The sequence below is a fragment of the Leptosomus discolor genome, chromosome 1 (genome assembly GCF_034619465.1).
Source record: "Leptosomus discolor isolate bLepDis1 chromosome 1, bLepDis1.hap2, whole genome shotgun sequence".
Taxonomy (NCBI): domain Eukaryota; kingdom Metazoa; phylum Chordata; class Aves; order Leptosomiformes; family Leptosomidae; genus Leptosomus; species Leptosomus discolor.
The window spans coordinates 91070734-91090556 of NC_141391.1; the positions used below are offsets into that span (position 1 = coordinate 91070734).

Sequence of the window (19823 nt, forward strand, 5' to 3'; positions counted from 1 at the left end):
TAGGAGCAGAAGGTGTCATCTGTTCTTCATTTGACTCAGAAGATCCTCTTCTTTTCCCCTGATATAGTAGCCTGCTGTCCTGTCTGGGGGGTTGTTGTGTCCTAATGTTTACCAGCAAACTTGTTTGATTACTGAGAATTTAGGGATGTTAAACAGAGATGCCAGTCTTTTGGGCAGACCGCTCCTAGCCAGTGCACCTACATCACAGTGATACGGCTACTACTGCGGGATGGTAACTTTCATTTGCCTTCTTTCTCTGCTTAAAGGAGCTGGAGCCATGTACCGTAATAGCTACTTCCCACAGCTGTTTGTGGGATGAAAATTTAGTCCTTTCTATCAAAACTGAACACAGAAGCCACGAGGATGAACTATTTCCAATGAACAATTTTCTAGTCAATATAAGAATGAGGATTTTCTCATTATAACAAACTTTTCCTGTTCTTTCTATAATTTTATTTGGCATCTGTAAAAGCTGCGATATTTCTGATTCATTCTTTATTTCCCAGTAAAAACAACTTTGATTGTTATGAGGTTGCTACAGCTCTGCATTCTTAGCTTCTAAATAGGTTTGTTTTTATTAACTTGTGGCTGAAGTGAGAACTGTTTTTCTCATTTCTCCAGCATGGCAGTTTATGCTGCGAAGAAAGTCAGACATATAAACCAGAAGCAAAGAGTATTTGTATGCAAAATGAGTTATGCTGATACTTTCTACGCAAACTCGACATTACAGATTTATCCATTGGGAAAGCATCTAATTTGCTGTAAAATTGAGTTTTCAGCCAAAGAAAGCTTTTCAGGCACGTCACTTGCTTTCCAGGGATTTAGATTCCTGCTCCTAGATTTACACAAGGTTTATGGTACCAAGTGGGATTTACAAAAGCATAGGAATTAAATGAATGGGATCCATACCAAGTCATGAGTTTTTGAGAACTGGCATGACACCTAGGCTCCTAAGTACCTATACCATTTTTGAAAACTGGATTAAGGCTCCTAAGTCACCAATGATATGTTACAATGAAGTATTGTTCAGTGGTACTTAGTTAGCTCAGATGCTGAAAGCCGTACAGATTTGTTACCAGGTTGCTCTTCCCTCTCTCACCAGCACAAATTATTGAACTTCTTAAATAGAGTACTTTAGCCCGGACACAATGGTGTCCTAATATGTTCTTTCTAATGGGGCTCACACAGCTCTGTATGATACTGCATAGTGCCTTGTAGACAAACTCCGAGATAGATTAGGAAATTCTAACCTAGATAGCTAGTCCCTCAGTTGAAATTTGAGTTTGTAGTATTTCCTTACTCTAAATGTTATATCCAAAATTAACACTTCTATTTTAACCCCAGAAATCACAAAACAATGTGTTGTAATTTTTTTATAGACATGCCTGTGAATAAAATTAGACATTTCTACTGGAAAATTTAGAATTAGAAAATTCCTGAATAACCTGTACTTTTCTATGTAAACAATGTATACATTCCATTACGAATTCCTCCTTACATTCAGAAGAAATAACAAATTTGGGGAACTAAGGGAAAGCCTTCCAATTTCACTTCCTCTGGCTTAAGATGTTTCATCATGAAGGGAACTGAGTAATAGCAATCAAGAGACTTAATGTGAATTTATGATAGTAGAGATTCTGCAAAGAAACAGGGTGTCATAGATTTCTAGCCAAAGAAAACTGATGTGCAAATGCTTGATAGGCGTTAATTTCCTTAATTTGTAAAATGAACTCTGTCACTGTTTTCTGTTTCCAAAGGAAAGTAAGAGAAAACTTCTTTTAAAAATGTAGGTAGAAGTCTGTCATCATTTCCCAATCACTGTATCTGAAAAAGAAACCGTCCAACATGATCTACACTGTTTGCCAGCAATGGTGCTTTTTATCAATTTGTTTGTAATTAAAAGAGGGGGAGTTGTGGGTTGTTTGTTGTTGTTTTTTTTTTAAATTTATGTAATCGAAGTATTATTTTCAAGAAGATTTTCTCTTTTTGGAGCTTGCTTTACAGACATTTTAGTATATAAGTATATACACATTTTTTACAACTACAGGGTTTTTTTATGCACCAAGCATTAAATTATGATTGTGTAACCACCAGCTCTGGTGACATTTCTGCAGACCAAATGTTTATGATGTCTAATCTCTGTTTGTTGCCAAGTAACCGTATGATATGTGCTAATGTAACATCTGCCATACTGGGTTTGTATAACGAGCTTTATTTAAAGCTTGGTACATCAAATGGACAACAAGTGTCAGATATAATTCTTGTCAGGCATGTTCCCCTCCCTCCCCTTACATGGACTGTGTAAGTTTTTTGGTTTTAATATCCTATGGTAGACTTTGATTCCCTACCATGTTACAAAAAAGAAAAGCTATAGAAACTAAAACTTCAAGGCTTAGACTTCAGAGAAGATTTGTATAGAGATAATGCAAACCTGAAGTCTCCTGTGCCAGGATGTCTGCTATTATAATGGGAGGGTTTGTACACACAGTATAGAACCAGACAGCACATCTGTATGATAAATTGTAGAGTGGTGCTGTGCAATTTGCATGGCATGTCCCCCGTCCCATCTGCCACATCAACACTAACTACTCAGGGCACCCTGGGAATTCTCCAGACTTTCTAGACTTGATTGTGCAAAATATTTTTTTAGAAATGAAAAAGCGGATGGAGACCTGCTGGAGATTTCTTGGTCCAATCTCCTGCTCAGAGCAGTGTCAGCAAGGGCAGGTTGCCTGGTCATGTCCAATGAGGTTTCGAAAATTTCCGAGGATAGAGACTCTACAACATCTCTGGATAACCTGTTCCTGTGTGTGACCACCCTCATAGTGAAGAATGTTTTTCTTATCTTTAAATGATATTTCCTGTGTTTCAGTTTGTGCCATTGCCTCTTGTCCTGTCCCTTAGCACCACAGAGAAATCTGTCTCTGTTGTTTTTATTTCCCCCATCAAGTATTTTACACATGGACAAGATGCCCCTGGGCCTTCTCTTCTCCAGGCTCAGCAGTCACAGCTCTCTCAGCCTCTCCTTGTATGAAATGCCCCAATCCCTTAATCATCATTGTGGCCCTTCACTGTCCTTGTCCCAGTATATCTACGTTTCTCTTATACCGGGGAGCCCAGCACTGGACCCACCATGCCAAATGTGTTGCATCACAGCTGAGCGAAGCGGAAGGATCACCTCCTTCAACCTGCTGGCCATGCTTTGCCTAATGCAGCCCAGGGTGCTGTTGGTCTTCCTGGCTGGAAGAGCACATTGCTGGCTCATGTCTACGATTCCATGGTCTTTCTCTGCCAATCTTATTTTCAGCTGCTCAGCTCCCAGCCTGTACTGGAGCCTGGGGTTATTCCTCCCCAGGGACAGGACTGGGCATTTCCCCTTATTGAACTTCATGAGGGTCCTGTCAGACCATTTCTTCAGCCTGTCAAGGTGGCACACATGTCTGATTCATCAACCACTCTTCCCAGTTTTGTGTTCTGTCATCCAGGTCACTGGAGAAGTTAAACAGTGTTGGCCTCAGCACTGAGCCTTGGGGCACAAGTCTTGTGCTGCTGGTTGCAACCCTCTAAGTCCAGCAGTTCACCTAGTTTTCATCTTCTCGCTGTGCATGTACTTCGTGCATACTTCATCAGTTTATCACATCGCTGCAGGATATCAAGTTGTTAAGCACAATCTCCCCTTTGTAAATCCATACTGACTACTCCAAATCATCCTCTTGACCTTCCTGTGTGTGGAAACGGTTTCCAAGGCTGTTTGCTCCATCAGCCTTCCTAGGGGTCAAGGTGAGGCCAGCCAGCCTATGTTTCCAAGATACTCCTTCTTGCCTTTCTTGAAATGGGAATAACATTTGCTTTCTCACAGTCCAAAATCTCTCAACTTAAAAGGAAAAATCCCACTTGAATTGAGTAGTTCAAAAATACCTGCCTGAGAGGACAGAGAAGTTAATGTGCACTCAAAGTAGAAATTATGGATTTTTCTCACTTAATTTTTGGGCCACAAGAAATGATAGTATGTCCGTATTTCTGGCAGAGCAAAGACAGATTCAGAAGACTTAATCACTGAAATGACTCGGAGAACAAATAAAAGAGGTGTACAGGTCTACAACAGAACCAGAACAGAGAGAATGAGAGCAGGTCACCTTTAAAATCAGCTTACTTTAAAACAAAGCAACAGAATTAAAAGGTCGACTACGAATTCTGAAAGAGGAAAGTCTATGCAATATGTAAAAAACTTTAATTGCAAGGCCTTTAAATGTCAGCTCTTTGGAAGAATTGAAGTGGTCAGGGTGCATAGGGTCCTATTCCCTTTACAAGACCTCCTCAGAGGCTGAGAAATCTTATTCTGAAATGTCAGCATTATCAGCAGAAAGATTTAATTATTTAAAAAAAAAGCATAGAGTATCTAGAATTTCTGTTCAAAGGTCATGAGCTACAGTATTTCCAAGAACTATCTGCCCTATCTCTCAAAAAAGGAGGAAATAATAAAAGCAAGGCAGGAACAGATTCACACATATTACTATTCAGTTCCTAAAATCAGTGTCCTACAATAAATGACTTTAAATGAGGGAAAAGATTCTCCAGTTACTTGGTTTTGAAATCTAAATCTGAGACAGGGTATACAAAATAATAGGTCAAAAATAGAAACTAATGATAAGTTTCAGGGGGAAATTTTAATGACTGTGAAAAGACTGAGGAAAAGAAATTATAGTGAATATTAAAATTCAGTTGGCAATTTTGAAAGTGAGGCTGAACAAGAAAATGTACGTATCCCTAATTAATCAGACAATATGAATGAGATTTTCTGGGGCTCATCCGATAAGAATAATAGACTAATTTTTAAGAAAACGTGTGTTTGGTCTAGTCACAGAGAACATAACCTTATGATACTTCTCCCTCCACCCCGACATTTTTTCTATATTTTAACCTGGAGAAAAAAGGAAAGAGAATAGATCAAGGGAACAACATGAGAATGGAATCTGTGATCATACATGCTTGCTTGATGTGAAATGTGTGTCTGGCTTTTCTTACTTGTTTGCCTAAACCTCATGATTTATATAACTCTGTTTTCCTTCATGAATATGTAATCTATTCAGGTAGCCCAGTTGTTAAGAATACTGCATATGTTTCTATTTGTTTCACAAGCCTTATACAAGATTTATACAACACACCGCTTCACTGAAGACTCTTCTAAACGAAGACATAACCTAACACATAGACATGGGAGCAAAAAATTTCTCTTATGGGTTCTAACTGCAAATAAATACATCTGCAAGTAGCTACAGTAAGGGTCATGATCCATATAAATCCCTCCAAAAATCATTAGTATGGGCTTTCAGAATTAAAAAGTGCTGGGAAACAACTTCTCAAAACTTTTCATTTGTTTTGGAATAGAAACAATAGCAGAAACTGCAGCATATACAGTTTAACTGAGGTGAACTGGATTTGCTTAATCCTGTTATCACACAGTGGTAAAGGCAAGGATGTTTTAGGGAAAGATCCGTGTAGATAAAATTGGAGAATAAGCTGAATTCAAACCAGGAGCATAGTGCATCAATACTAGAACATGCCAATTGTAGTGGTCTTCTCTGTCCTCGGTTTATTTTGTCTGCTGGTTGTTGTCACTATAAAAGCAGAAGGATGCCAGTTTCCATCGACATGTTTTAGAAGAGTGGCCTGCTACACGTCAGCAACAAGTGTGGGCACTCTCCTGCAGAAGTATAAACACGGCTACGTGAAGCATCCACTTATGGCACTCTGGCAGGAAGAGAGATGGTTATTTTGGCCTAGAGGACTCATATGAGCGATTAATATAAATGTGGCAAAACAGACAACTGTCTGCTGAATGAAATGCTGGTGAGCTTCACCGTTGAGCTGAAACATCACAAAATCTGCTGGAAGTGCTCCTACATGCACGGTTTCATTCTTTTGCTAACAAGAGCTTTTCTTCTAGTTAAATGCACAGCTAATATATCACATACTTGTTTATAGCAACAGCAGCAGCCATCATCTTACTCATCATATTTCAGGGTTTTTTTTCAGATGATCTAATGTCTCTTAGGTGGAAGTAGAGGGACAAATTTAACAGACCATGCAGACAGACCAGGCTTTAGCATGGCACCCTTTTTGTAGACCTACACAGAAAATCTCATTTCCATTATCTTGCTTTAGAGATCAGTTTTGTACAGAAACAATGGTGTAATGCAGAGGAACTTTATGCAAGAGATAAAAAAAAAAAAAAAATTGGATATTTTAAATCCTTTAATATTTTTATTTGTCTTTTTGTATTTTGATTCTCTTCTTTTGTTGAGGGGGGGGGGCGGAATCCTGTCTCTATAATAAAAAATCTTTTAGGATCAAAGCATTGCTTTATTCTTTCCTCTTTGTAAGATCAAAATATAAATTCTAACTCTGTCACACAAAGAGACCAATACTGTCAAGATATTAGGTTGATATTTTACTCAGTAGTTTTAACTACATATACTCTTTGGTTCTTTTGTATTTCAAAACTGCATTAGCATCTGTGATGACAGCATTTTGATTATTTATACTTTTTCCTTGGAGACCACTGGGAAATGTCACTGTGTGTTCAAGAAAACTAACAGGAGAGAAAAAAAGTGATATATACATCTTCTCTGAAGTCATAAGGGTAGCACAAGTGTCACATCAGATTCAATTTGAGATGAGCAGATAATGAAAACCCCAACATCTGGCTGCATTTGCTTTTCTCCTCCAGTATTCAACCTGTCGTTAATCACAGGGGACTCACAAGCTTAAAACATTTTAAAAGTCTTCTTGGAAATATTCTTCCCATCTTCTAAGATTTCATTTTAGCAATGCCTCTTATTTTCTCAATATGCATCAAGAAACTTTTGCATAATAATGACGTCTTTGTTACTTACCATTTTATCTGCTTCTGCACTTTCTCACAGGAAGTGCTAATATTGTATTTAATGTCTTATATAGTTCTTTTGGGAAAATTTTCTTTTGTAAAAAAATTGAGGCTTGTAGCTTCACTTTGGGAAGAACATCAGAAGAAAGGATTAGTTATATGAAATAAAAACCATTTTCATTTGTATGCCCAAAGCAATAGGGTTCAGGGTTTTTTAATTTGTGTTAAGGAGAAGACAATGAGAAAGACATAAACTGAAAGAAGAGGCGGACTTTTTTTCTCTCAATCCAAGATTTATGGGAACATTTCAGAAGATCAGTCATAGTCATAACTAAGTCACGTTAGGCAGCTCATTTACAGTGCTATGCCTATGCTTCACGCACGTATCCTTAGTATCCTTATGTGCGTCTGCTCTCAGTTTGAACTGCTTGATTCAGGGTATAACCAGGCTTGTTCACACAGTGAGGCAGGATATTCTTACAGGGTTGCTGTGCAATTCATGGCATAGGTGATTTTAAATGACGCCCTTGTGAATGAAAACTAATCTGATTATAACTGAGAAATAAGATTTAAGATTGTTAGAAGTCTCTAACAGGTACAAAGAATTCCCTTTTTATGAAAGACCTTGCCATATATTTATTTTTTAAAAGGCAATGATTTCTCCAGTGATATATCTGAAAACATAAAGCTATACCTATGTTAGGAGAAATAAAGAAAAAACCCAACATCCTTTCATTACATAAGTTTTGCTCTGCTCACAATTGTTCTGAGGAACCTCAGAGTTCTCAATATTAATATTCATCTGGACAGTGACTGTGTTTATTAATTTTTCAAGACTACAGATTCAGGCTGCACATAATTCAGTTTATTGCAAACTACTGTAGACTACTGCTACTGCATTATTTATTTTACAGGCATCACTATTGAAAAAAAAAAGAAACCAAACCCAAAAGTATACAGTGTTTTCCAAGGTACTGCAGATATCAACTGAAATGCTATAGTTTTTCCTCCTTATCATTCCTGCACTTGCAAAATATTGCCATCTATGGCAGGTTTTCATAAATGATGGCTTTCCAGTGACAGTGCTTTATTTCAAGAGCCCTCTCATGAAGCGGACACTTTAACGTAGCTATCTAAAACCCAAATCTATTGTTTTAATCTCCCTTCAAATCTCCTCCACTGCTGTTGGTATAAGATTAGCATGCTTGACAATGCTTGGCTAAATATTGAGATGTACTAGTTAGAGGGGTAAGCACACCAGACACACTTCATAACCAAGCACTAGCCATCTCCTAAGGCATGAGGAGTAGGCATCAGTGCCAGGCACTATGCTCAGAAGTGCCTGGAGGTTCAAGTTTATAGTCAATCAGACATAATAACCCTCCTCTGACAGAGGTGCCTTGTCCCTGATGTCATTTGTCTGTGCCGAAAATGGCAGAATGATGAGAGGACAAAAAGAAAACCAGGCTCAGAAAATCAGCAGGAAAGGAAATTCTGATAAGGAATTCTCTTTTTCTAGAGGGAAGCTAAGACATGGGGGAACTTTCTGAACTGTGAGTTGAATTCGAAGAAACGGTATGGGCTTCAAGAAAAGAACTCCACCTCTCTGTTTTCCTTTGATTTCAAACTGTAGGAATGTTTTGCCATAGCATAGTAATGAATTCTTTCCCCTATTTAATGCTGTGCTATAGTTGCAATATCTTCCAGGGACATTTCAGTCATTTTTTCTAAAAATATTGTAAGTTCATAAACATAAGAGGTTTAATCTCACTATATTATCTCAAATCTCAGAAAGTTTAGAAGGGTTTTCATCCTCAAATGTTAAATTTTACTTCAGTAAAAAAACATTGAACAAGAAACGTTCTAAAATATAGATAACTCAGACTGGCCAGGTAAGGCAGCCATTCCTGTGAATTTTTGTCCTTGCAGGAAATGTCCAGCCAATAAACTGGCTTTCTGAGTTGCAGACAACTCCACAGAGCCCTGTCTGCCTCTAAAAAACCTAAAACTACTTGTAATCATTACAATTTCCAAGGACAAATCTGAGAGCACTTTGTAAAACAGATATAAACATAGATCTTTGGAATTAGTATTTTTCTATTGTAAAGCTTGTGGGGTTTTAGGCAGTTCCATTTTTTGATGTCCAGATTAGTGATATTTTGATGTACAGTTTTTATTAAGCTTTTCTTCATTAGCTGTGTGAAATTCTAACAGGTGGGTTGTCTCTTCGAATAACAGAATTTTGCATAGAGCAATTGTATGTATCATGTAACCATAAACATCTAAACCTAAAGCGGCAGCTTAGAAAGAGGAGTATGGAAGTAGGTGGCTGATGTAAAAATATTATCTTCTGGCTAGTTTCCAGTTGGATGACTGATTGTGGTGGCTTTCAGTTTCTTTACCACAAGACAAATTGTTCAATATGTTTTAAATGTACATCCGATCTGACAGACATGGAATGTGAATTTAGGCACTTTTTCTTTGAGCAGGATCAATATGTCTGCAGCTGAATGGTATCTCTGAAGTTAAATATTAATTTTTAATACAGCATCAGAATCGGTTATTTCACTCATGGGTTTTTTTTAACTTCACTTTTGTTCTAATGAAAACTAAGTTTGACACATACTTGTTTTCAAACCATTCATCAGTGATGGTTCATAAATCAAAAATAAGATGGGCTGTATACTTGATTCATGATCCAAAGCTTTTCTTTGAAAGAATCTGACCTGTCAACTCCGCATTTTTTGGAGAGGAATATACCAGTTTTGATTAGCTTTGTTTCGGATAAGGTTCTTGACTCTTTAGGTGGGAAAGAAAAAGCAAAAAAAAAGACAAGGAAAAAAAAAAAGACAGCAATAGGGAAAGACAGAAAGAGAAAGAAAAAGGGAAATGAGAGGGGAGAGAGGGAGGGAGAAGTGCACCCATGCATCGGTAGATAATAATATCCAGGAACTGAGAATCTTGCCAAGAGACTTGAGAATTCCCTCATGCAAGAATAGGAATCTGAACACTCTGTTCCTCCTGTATGACAACCATGTTGATAACTACTACTGGGTGGGAAGAGGACCCTCTATTTTTTAAACACATTCAAAAGAATTCTGGCTTTTTGCATACAGTACAGAACAGGAAGAGCTTTGAAATCATGGGTATTTTTATAGGATGTGAAAATTATTGCCTTTCTACATCTATTCATAAAAAAGAAAAAAAAAGGTATTCAACTTGTTTTAGAGACCAGCTGTAGTTGTAAGTTTCATAATTTTTGTTTGATTCTTGCTAGTTAGTAAAAGCTTAGGAAAAAATATTAAATTCTGGTTTTGCTGTTCAGTTTAGTTGATAACTGTGCCTCAATATATCAATCAGAAAATTGTATTGATTTTGAATAGCCTGTTGCGTGGTGGGTTGACCCAGTTAAGAAGCCACACCCCGTAGTCTGAAGGATGTGAAACAGCTTATAGGAGATCCATAGGTCTGATTCAGAGTTTCTAAACTAAATGAGGATTGCAGAAACTCTGTGCTGTCCATTTGTCTCACTATCTGTGCAGAGTGTAAACTTGAAAGGGACAGAGGCAGCTGGAGAAATTCCCACATCTGCCTCAGTCAACATGGATTAATTGCCAGGAAAACGCACGTACCTTTGCAGACTTAGATAAAAGATAAAACAGATAAAATAACAGACACTACAGGTGTTGATTGACTGAGGGTGCATTACAAAACACTTCTGAAAACCTGATATTTTAAGTATACCAAGTTATTAAACTTATTTTGCTTTCCTATATTACTCCCATTCACAGTATTTCCCTGCAGTTTAAAACTCTATAATGCAAAATACCCAGGGATGTTTTCACTTTTCCAGACGGGTGAAGGAGTTGGCCCTGGGAGATGTGGTCGCTGGTAGTATAGAAATACCCACAGCAGTGTTAGGTTGGTAGGCAACAATATGAAATGCAACATTGAGATACTAATATTTGCCCCAGTTTAGAGAACTTAAGAGTTGCACTGTCTTATTAAGTGTTAATTATTCCTGGCCACAAATACTGGTAACTCACTTTAAAATAAGTATACAACACAGTTAATCTCTGGTGTATCTTTGTTTTAATGTTCATTAGAGTTTCTCTGTACTCCTGGATGATGGGACAGAATGCACTCTCAGCAGAATGGGTGACAAACTGGAAGGTAGGGCTGCTGTTTAGGGAGAACTTGGCAAGATGGAGAAAGTCATGGAGTCCAACAAAGGCAAATGCAACATCTTGTTCTAGGAGTGAAATAAGCCTGTGCAGCAGTGCAGAACCAGGGACAGATTGAGTAGGAAAAAGATTTGCAGGACAGGTCCTGGAAGCCCAGGGGGACAATAAGTTCTGCATGAGTTGGCAAAGGCCAACTGCACAAGAATTTAGCTAGCAGGTCCAGGAGGGTGATCCTTCACATCTATTTAGCATCTGTGAGGGCACACCTGGAATGCTGTGTCAAATTTTGGGCTCCATGATGCACAAAAACACATGGACATACTGGATTGACACCAGTGAAGGTGGTTATGGGTTGGAACACCTGAAGTGGTGAAATCTCCATCCACAGAGATGTTCAAAACATTGCTGGATGAGGTCCTGACAACCTGATATTGGACCTGCTTTAAACAGGAGGTTGGACTGCTTGGCATCCAGAGGGTCTTTCCAGCTTAAATGCTCCTGTGATTCTGATACATCAGTTATGTGTCATTTACTGTCAGTAATGCTTTCTCTGTTAAATTATCTATTGAATCTCACAAGTTATGAGAAAATTAAATTGGGCACAAATTTTATCATAACTTCATCCTGTTGTTGAAGGATGATTTATCTGCATGTATTAACGTCCTCTTCCTATTCATTTAAAAGTAGGAAGTCTCTTAGAGACCTGAGGTACAGGACCACAAAAGTAATGTCTATCTTTGCTTAATCTGAGAAAAATAGTGTCTTCTAATCTACTTATTTGTTGCATTTAGATTAACTCTACCATTTACTGTATCTTTACTTACAATGAGAGAACTTTGTTTGCTTGAAGAGTTTCAAAACAGATTTAGAACAACAGTGACTCAGAAGACATTATCTGATGAATGGTAATTGAGTTGAGAATGACAGAACTGCAAAAGTAAATTTAAATTCATAGTGGATGCTGTTTAAAAAATGGTAATGTGCTGATAAATTATGAACCTTTACAGAGAAGCTAAGAAATGGGAATGACTAACTTTGCAGTTTAAGAAAAAATATATTTTGAATCCTTTTCCCTTCCACCTACTTTAACCCCAAAGGGGAAAAAAAACCAAACCAAAAAAAAAAAACAAAAAAAGCCCAAAGAGAGCTAAAAAGGCATTCAAATCAATGTAAAGAAAAGTAACAACACAGAGATGTTGCTGAAAAGTCTTTCACAGCTGTGGCTCTCCCCAGAGCCTATACTGCAGAATGATTTCCTGTAGAAGAGTAGAAGCTATTCTTGGAAGAATGACCTGAAAGAGGGTCTGCGAACCAAATCCAGTTCTTTTCTCATCCTTGAAGAGATATTTTGATTCAGTCCAAGATCTGATGGGTCGGCTTCCCAGACACCAATTGGGTGGGTTTGTGCTCTGGTCAGATAAAGGAAAACCTCTGTAAAGCAGAAACTTATGAGTTGATAATGGATCCATTCTGTAATTGCTGCAAAGTTGAAATTAATACTGTAGATTTTAAAGGGCATTGATAATTTAATCAATGAGCAGAGGAAACATAGTAAAGAGAATGCAGCTAAACGTCTCCTGCATTTCAGCTGACAGGAGATGAATGTGTTTAGTAGATTAAACCCATACACATGTGGATGTGTGCGTGTCAGTAAGAAAGGGAATAGCAATTTTGACAAGTTGGAGGGAACAAATATTATAGAGTTATATCAAAATGTCAAATGTACTTTAAATCTCTGACAGCCCATAATCTGTGTTAAAGACTGAATTAATGTTGAAAAGCAAAATATCAAATGTTCCAGGTGACTACAAAAGTTGAAGCTTTCCCATGAACATTTACTATCAATTTTAAAGAAAAAAATAAATGAATGTCCTTTTTTTCATATAGCATGCACTCATCTGTCAGAGATCAGTAAAGGGTACACTTGATAACAACAACAAAAGTAATAATAATCAATGTCACTTCTATGAATTAAGTATAAGGATGATGAATCTAGTAGAATAGCTGCACTGTTTAGCTGCATGGTTTGAAAATGCTTTAACAACCTTCAGAAGGTTTTTGACCACTACAAATCTCTTCCTATTCCACAGTTTCCATAAGTCTACTAATATTATTTCAGGGTAGATCAAAAGGGAGGAGGTGAGGCATCTTATTAGGAATCTTAACATTATTTCATGGTATCCATCCCACGGATTTTGAAAATGAGTCTTTTTCTCGTACTCCACTTTCAAAAGTTTTAGTGATGGTAATATCTTTTAAAATAAAAATTCCATCAAATATTTCAAACTGTTTTACAGTAACTTAGTGTATATTATTTATCTATTAATGACTATATTTGATTGAAAGGTAATTAAATATTATAGCAAACTATGAAATGCTGAATAATATTTATGGAAATAAAAAATTGTAGCGTGTCAGTGCATGGTTTTTGTAAGGGTTTAAAAAGATGACTTTTTTTAACACAAGTGCCTTCAATACCTTAGCATGTGAAAGATTCTAAATTTTGGTGTTATATTTACTTTCTAGGCATTAACATTTACAGCTACTGAAGGCATGAACATTATTTAAACAAAAGAAAAACTGAAACATTGCTGAAACAATAGGTATAAAAATCAAGTCATATTCTACACAATGATAATCAGAAAACTATATATGTGAATTTTTTTCTTTTCTAGCACCACTAACAGATAAACCACCAAAGCTTTTACACCCCTTGGAGAGTAAGTTAACGATTCAGGAGACCCAGTTAGGTAAGTAGCAAACATATAATTTCTATTCAAATTGTATGAAAGTGTTTTATATGTTAATGTATGATGGCAATGTGATGGTAAATTGGCTTTAATAATTTCATTGAAAAGGCATTAAGCGCACTTTGTTTCCATGCCAAGGTGTATCATATACCATCTAGAAGATTATTCACAAAAAAGTTGGTGGTAGTTAATAGTGAATACTAAGCTCTTGAGTATTACTGATACTGGTTTTTACCTTTGCTGAAAGTCTGTAGTTATAAGTGTACCTGAGCTTTTCTTTCTAAACTTCCTCTTTTCTGTATATTTATATATATATATATATTTACTGTGGGATTTTGTGGTTTAAATTCTGCTTGCAAGACTGCTTTGGCGATTACTTACAAAGTTGCAAAGATGTTCTGTAATTATGAATGTTGTACTAGTCTAAAACCATCCTGCAAACAGTAAGAAGTTAACATGATAGCATCTGTTTGTTTGGGATGTACGAATATATATGTAAAGATCAATGGAGAGAAACTGATGCATGCAGAAACCATTTTGTTTCACATTTTCATACATGGTGGATAAGTTTTGTCACTTTGGTCTCCGACTGCAATAGAGGTAATTAAGGCTCCGAAGCTAAGTGCATGAGTTATTACAGTTTGCAGGTTATAACAATAAATCTCCTTTGTGAATTGACACAAAGGGCAACTTGTAAGAAACAAACAGTCTTCAGTAGGTTACACTAGAATTGTGCTTTAGTGTCAGAACAGAAACCTATTCATAGATCTTCTAGTGTGTCAGCCACGGAAACAAATGGAAACAAATCTGGTGGTTGTCTACATCTCATAGAAAAAAAAAAAAAAAAGTAAAGCAAGCAAATCTCAGTACATTCTGCAGCACAACACCAGAAGAAGCAGAAGGCTTGCAAATTAATTCTGACAGTCATTGGCAGAACATTTTATGGCGCTTGCCAGCTTATGGCTAATAATGGCCAGAGAATAATTAATTTTTATTTTGATACTCATAAAATATTACTTATAATGATTCATGATATTCAGGTAATATTCTGACATTCTGATATACAAGTTTTCAGAAACAATTATATAGAAAAAGGGACATGTAACATTTTTCCTTCTAGATATACTTTCTCTTGTTCTGAAGGTATTGTTTCTGGTATACCAACTCAGAAAACTTTTCTTGTATGACAATCCTAGCTGGTTTTAATTTTTCATTTGAACACAAGCCTAGGGAACAGAAAGCAAAGTGACTCTACTCCTTCTTTTCCATACTAATGTTGCTTACTGAGATATTTTTGATGAAAAAAACAAAAGGCAGAACATTTTTGGGCTTTGGCGTTGTCTTACTGAATATACTGTAGAGGTGACACTATTTCAATAAGAGTGTAATAATTAATGGCTGGCTAGAGGCTTTTTATCTATGATTTTTAGAATTAATTATATCTTTGATTTCCCACAGTTCTAAGAAACAGATTAAATAATTTTAGAAGCGCTAGTTTGAAAAAGCCACTTTTCTTAAAAAATAAATAGATATTGATGAATATGAAAGAGTTAATTTGAAAATGTGGCTTTCAGACACAGATGGGAAAGTCTGACCAGAAGTGAATGTGAAGCTACAATACTTTGCCTTATAACAAGAAGCTATAAGAATATATTAATTTGATGTTTAAAAGCCTGTGAAAAAGCCTGTGAGAACTAGAGCAAGTACAAAAAAGTACACGAAAATTACGTTGTTCCACTCTTAGATTTAATGTCTTGAACCTGCTGGATAAAGTTTGAAAGGTCTTTGTTTCACTTTCACTGAGGAAAGCTAGAATTCCTTTCAGGGGGCCAGTTCATAACCTGCAAAAAAAGCAAAATATTTTAATATTGGAATAACACTGACATTCACTTCGTCAAACCTTAGATGGTTACCCAAGCCAGCAGCCTCCTACCCACCCTTGGAGCTTGGGGCGACCACACATTTTAGACTGGTCTAGGCACTGCTAGAAAACACATTAGTCCTCCAGAATGTGTTTGAGATGGCGTGTATGTGCCTTATTTAATAAAAATAAATGTGTTCGTGGAAGGGGCAGAAGTGGAATGGGTGGCACAGAAAAGGCAGAGCAAGGAACTAGGAGCTTGAGATAGTCCAGGATTTCATTAGCAGGTCACGAGTTGGTGTAGTGGGGAGCTGGTACAATCCCTGCTCTCTTTCCACACACCTTGAGTTGGAAATTAAGTGGGTTGCAAGTGTCAGGGCATGCCCTGGCGAGTGCATAGTTTACAGGGATGTGTGTGCTTTGGCAGGTGCACATAGTGTGCTGAAACGTCAATAGTGGTGGTTCACCTCAAAATCACCCCCTGCTGGCAGGCCTCTGGGGAGTGGTTCTGGGCACATGTTTGAGGAAGGCCTCAGTAACCCCAGTGTGTTTGCTGCTGAAGGAGCTACTGGTGTTCACTTCTTAAAGAGGGCATCTCCATGCGGTGTGGTGTAAAACAAGGTGGGAGGACTCCAGGTGTATCTTACTCATTTGACTCCAGCACTGCTGAGTGGCAGAGATATCTGACATTTATTGCTGAGATATATTGGTCTGTTCTATACACCAGCATTTAAAATTAATGCCATGGGTCCACAGACTGGTTGCATGGATTCTGTAAAACAGCATCAGACCAAAAGCTGATTGCATGTTAAGGAAGGAGTTTCTGTAAGGGGTGACGGGTAACGTGTCATGGCATAAGCTGACAACTGCGGTTTGACTTGCTAAGACAAAATGAAAGAAACTGGAGATGGAGAATCTGCACATCTCAATCTTATGAACTTACAGGCTCCCATCATGCTTAAGCTACCTGTAGTTGATTGTGGGAAAGGTGTCCTGGTATTCACCTCATGTTTGGGAGAGTGTTAAGCATGGCTGCACTGCAATGAGCCACAGGAATCTTGAGACCTCATCTGAAATATCTTTTTATTACACTGAATAGTAACCAGAAAAACACAAGATAGAAGCACAGGATAGAAATTGAAGGAGAAATTCATTTCTCAAAGGCAGTTCTTAAAAGACAGCATGAGACAGCCAAAGCATGAAGCAGAGGAATCCTAGACAAGGAAAGACATTTGTTCTCAACTTATCCTGTTCTGCATTTAATGCTTTTTGTATGTAACTTCCCTTCCAATTTTGTTATCAATAACTTAATCCTGTTGCAAGGTAAAAATACTCTTTTCTTTTTAAGCTTTTCTCCTGTTAAAAGGGTTCCTAGGTAGCTGTGTTGACCTCAATATAAAGTGCTTCTTTGGAAACAACGACTCCATATAAAATATTATGTCAAGTCCAGTCTTCAAAAGTATTCAGCCTGCAAGAAGCTTGGAGTTATAAGGAGACAAGGAGTGTTTCCCACTCATCTCTGAGCCACTCTGTGGGCTGGCAGCAGCATATGCCAGGGAGGGGAGAAAAGCAGGCAATGAATGGGAGGCAGGGGGAGGCAAGGTACAGTTAATGAAGAACAACATAACAGCCCAAGGAACTGCATCCTACAATATTCTTCCTCTTACCTTCAACATGCTAACAAAATCCAGTGAACGTATCCCTGCTAACATTAAAAAAAACCCTTGAAATAATATTAAAAATGCAAAGCTTTCTGTTCAGACATGTTCAGAAAGGAATTAATTAACACTGTTTCCTACATATGAAAAATCGTAGAACTTCAGATATCTGTAGTTTTAATTCTAGGTTCGTGCAGATGTTATATGGTCATCATATGAATATTTATATGTTTTTCTATATTGGTAAATTCTGAGTCTTTTCAGTTTCACCTGTCTTTCAGGTAACATTGTTTTTCTCACCAGCACTATCAAATATCTGTCCTCCTCAAGGAAACAGGAAGAATGCTTTTAGTCTGACTCAAGAAAAACCTGATTTTGGTATCCAGTTGGTCACTCTACTTGTTACTAAAGAAGACAGGTGTGTCTCCACAACAGGCAGTAATGGATCTGAACTTAAAAAAAAACCAACAAAATGCGTGATAATTATTTTAAACACCTCACAGGTTAGTTAGCCTGTGATCTCCCCATTTTGCAATATATTTTCTGTTTCTGCACAAGGCTGTAATTTGAAATGCCAAAATTCCCCTAGAAAAATAAAGCAATTACAGAGTTGGTTTTGACTAGGCTTGATGTTAGAGAAAAGAAAATAAAAACAATAAAGGATTTCCAGCACTATATGAATTGATGTAAAAAAGAAGTTTGGCCAGGCACCTAAACACTTTCTCTGTCATCTGAATGAAATGAATTTTTCTGAATTTCATCCAACATCAAAATATTACCCTTGTGATCAAATATGCAGGGAATGGTTTTTACTATTTGTTTTTAGGGCATTATTTCAATAAAACTAAATTTACTATTACCTCGTGAATTGGGGCTTCCCTCTTTCTCCCCCTCCTCCACACATATTCAAGAAAAAAATGTCACTAAAACTGCTTTTAATGTATAATTTCTAAAGTAAGAATACAAATAAGTTCCAGAGGTAAATCATCAGGGAGAGGAGAATGCTACTTCATTTATGGCACTGTGTTGTCGGAAAAATCTTCCATACAAATTTGCCTTCTTAATGATAAAAGCCCTCCTTAACTAGCTTAATCAGTAGCTGTATAAATAAATTAAATAAAGTGTTATGAAATAACTGTCAATCTGTGCCTTCTTTCAGGATGAAAATTAAAATGAAGGAATATCTAAAATTATAAATTTCTGTCTCTACATGTTTGATCTAAATGCTGTATTCACTCTAACAGGAACAGATTTTTTTTATTATGATACAGAAATTTTTAAGTTTATCTGTTTGATTACACCAACATTCTTTAAATCAAACTGTTCTTTTTTTGAATCATATGATTCAACTGCACACTGATTCTTTCATATATTCTATGATCAGATTAACATAATATGGGCAACAGTTTCACGTGAGAATAATCAAAACTGTAAATTCAAAATTCACTTCACACATATAATCTATTTTTTCATTTACCTGAAAGCTGGGGGTTTCCTTTCAGAAAACAACTAGGGGTGTTTTGAAAAGGTAAAACAAACAAACAAACAATTAAAGAAATTAAAACCAGTCTTTTTTTTTTTTCTGTTTGCACTATTGTAAAAAGTTAGTTTGCAAAAAATTAATATTTTAAAAGAAAGTTTTCATTGAAAAATTCCTAGCCTCACTGTTCTAAAATGTTTTGGTTTAATGTTATATCGTAATTTGTGGGCTAAAGTTCAGTTTTGTATACTCACCTAGTCAAATAGTAGGACTTTCAATGGGAAAAGATTTGCTTAAACACTCACTTGCCCAGCTGATGATTTAACTGCAAGCTGCTTCATGAAAACTCAAATGTTTGAAATACTCTGTAAATGGATGAAGAATATGTGTGTTCTCAACATCCGGGGAAAACCCCAAGTGTCTTTCATCATTTTTCCCTAAAAGATAGACACCAAAATCTAAACCAACCATTCAGGAAAATCATGTACAGGACAATATTTACCTAACTCTGACCCTGGCAAAAGTTTGTCTATTTGTATTATTTTTTATGTCTTTTTGTCAATGATAATAGCTGGATACCTCAACCATTTCAAGCCCTGTTGTTGTGGACACATGGGAAACTGGAGGGCCCACGAAGTGTCAGAAGCAGCAGCAATAACAGCAGTGGGGGTTTTTGATCAATTTAAGTCAATTTAGTAAATATAAGTATTATCTTCTATTTTTTATAAATGTGTTCCAGCAGTTTTATTCAGTGAGGCAGAGTTGGAAGGCAGAAAAAAGCTGGTTTATTTCTGTCTCCAAAGCAGCACTATGAGGAAACTCAGAATATCAGAACATCTACTTTACCGTACATGTAGTTTTTTAATCTAACCAGACACAAGCTGATCAAAATCTCATACATGCTGTTCTACACGTTCTATTGGAAAGAGAGAAAATAATTTTCAACTTTTTTTCTTGACATTTTCAGCTCAGCTTTCCAATTCCAAATGGAGAAGTATAGCATA

The 19823-nt window shown here is 36.8% G+C and overlaps 1 protein-coding gene across 1 annotated transcript in view; it reads left to right on the forward strand.

Annotated features, from left to right (window-relative positions):
• The window catches only part of IL1RAPL1 (interleukin 1 receptor accessory protein like 1), a 670884-nt gene that overhangs the window by 485602 nt on the left and 165459 nt on the right, over window positions 1-19823 (forward strand). The window contains exon 5 of the mRNA XM_086468817.1: window positions 13746-13820. Coding sequence (XP_086324943.1) covers window positions 13746-13820 — 75 coding nt within the window. The remainder of the gene's footprint in view (window positions 1-13745; window positions 13821-19823) is intronic.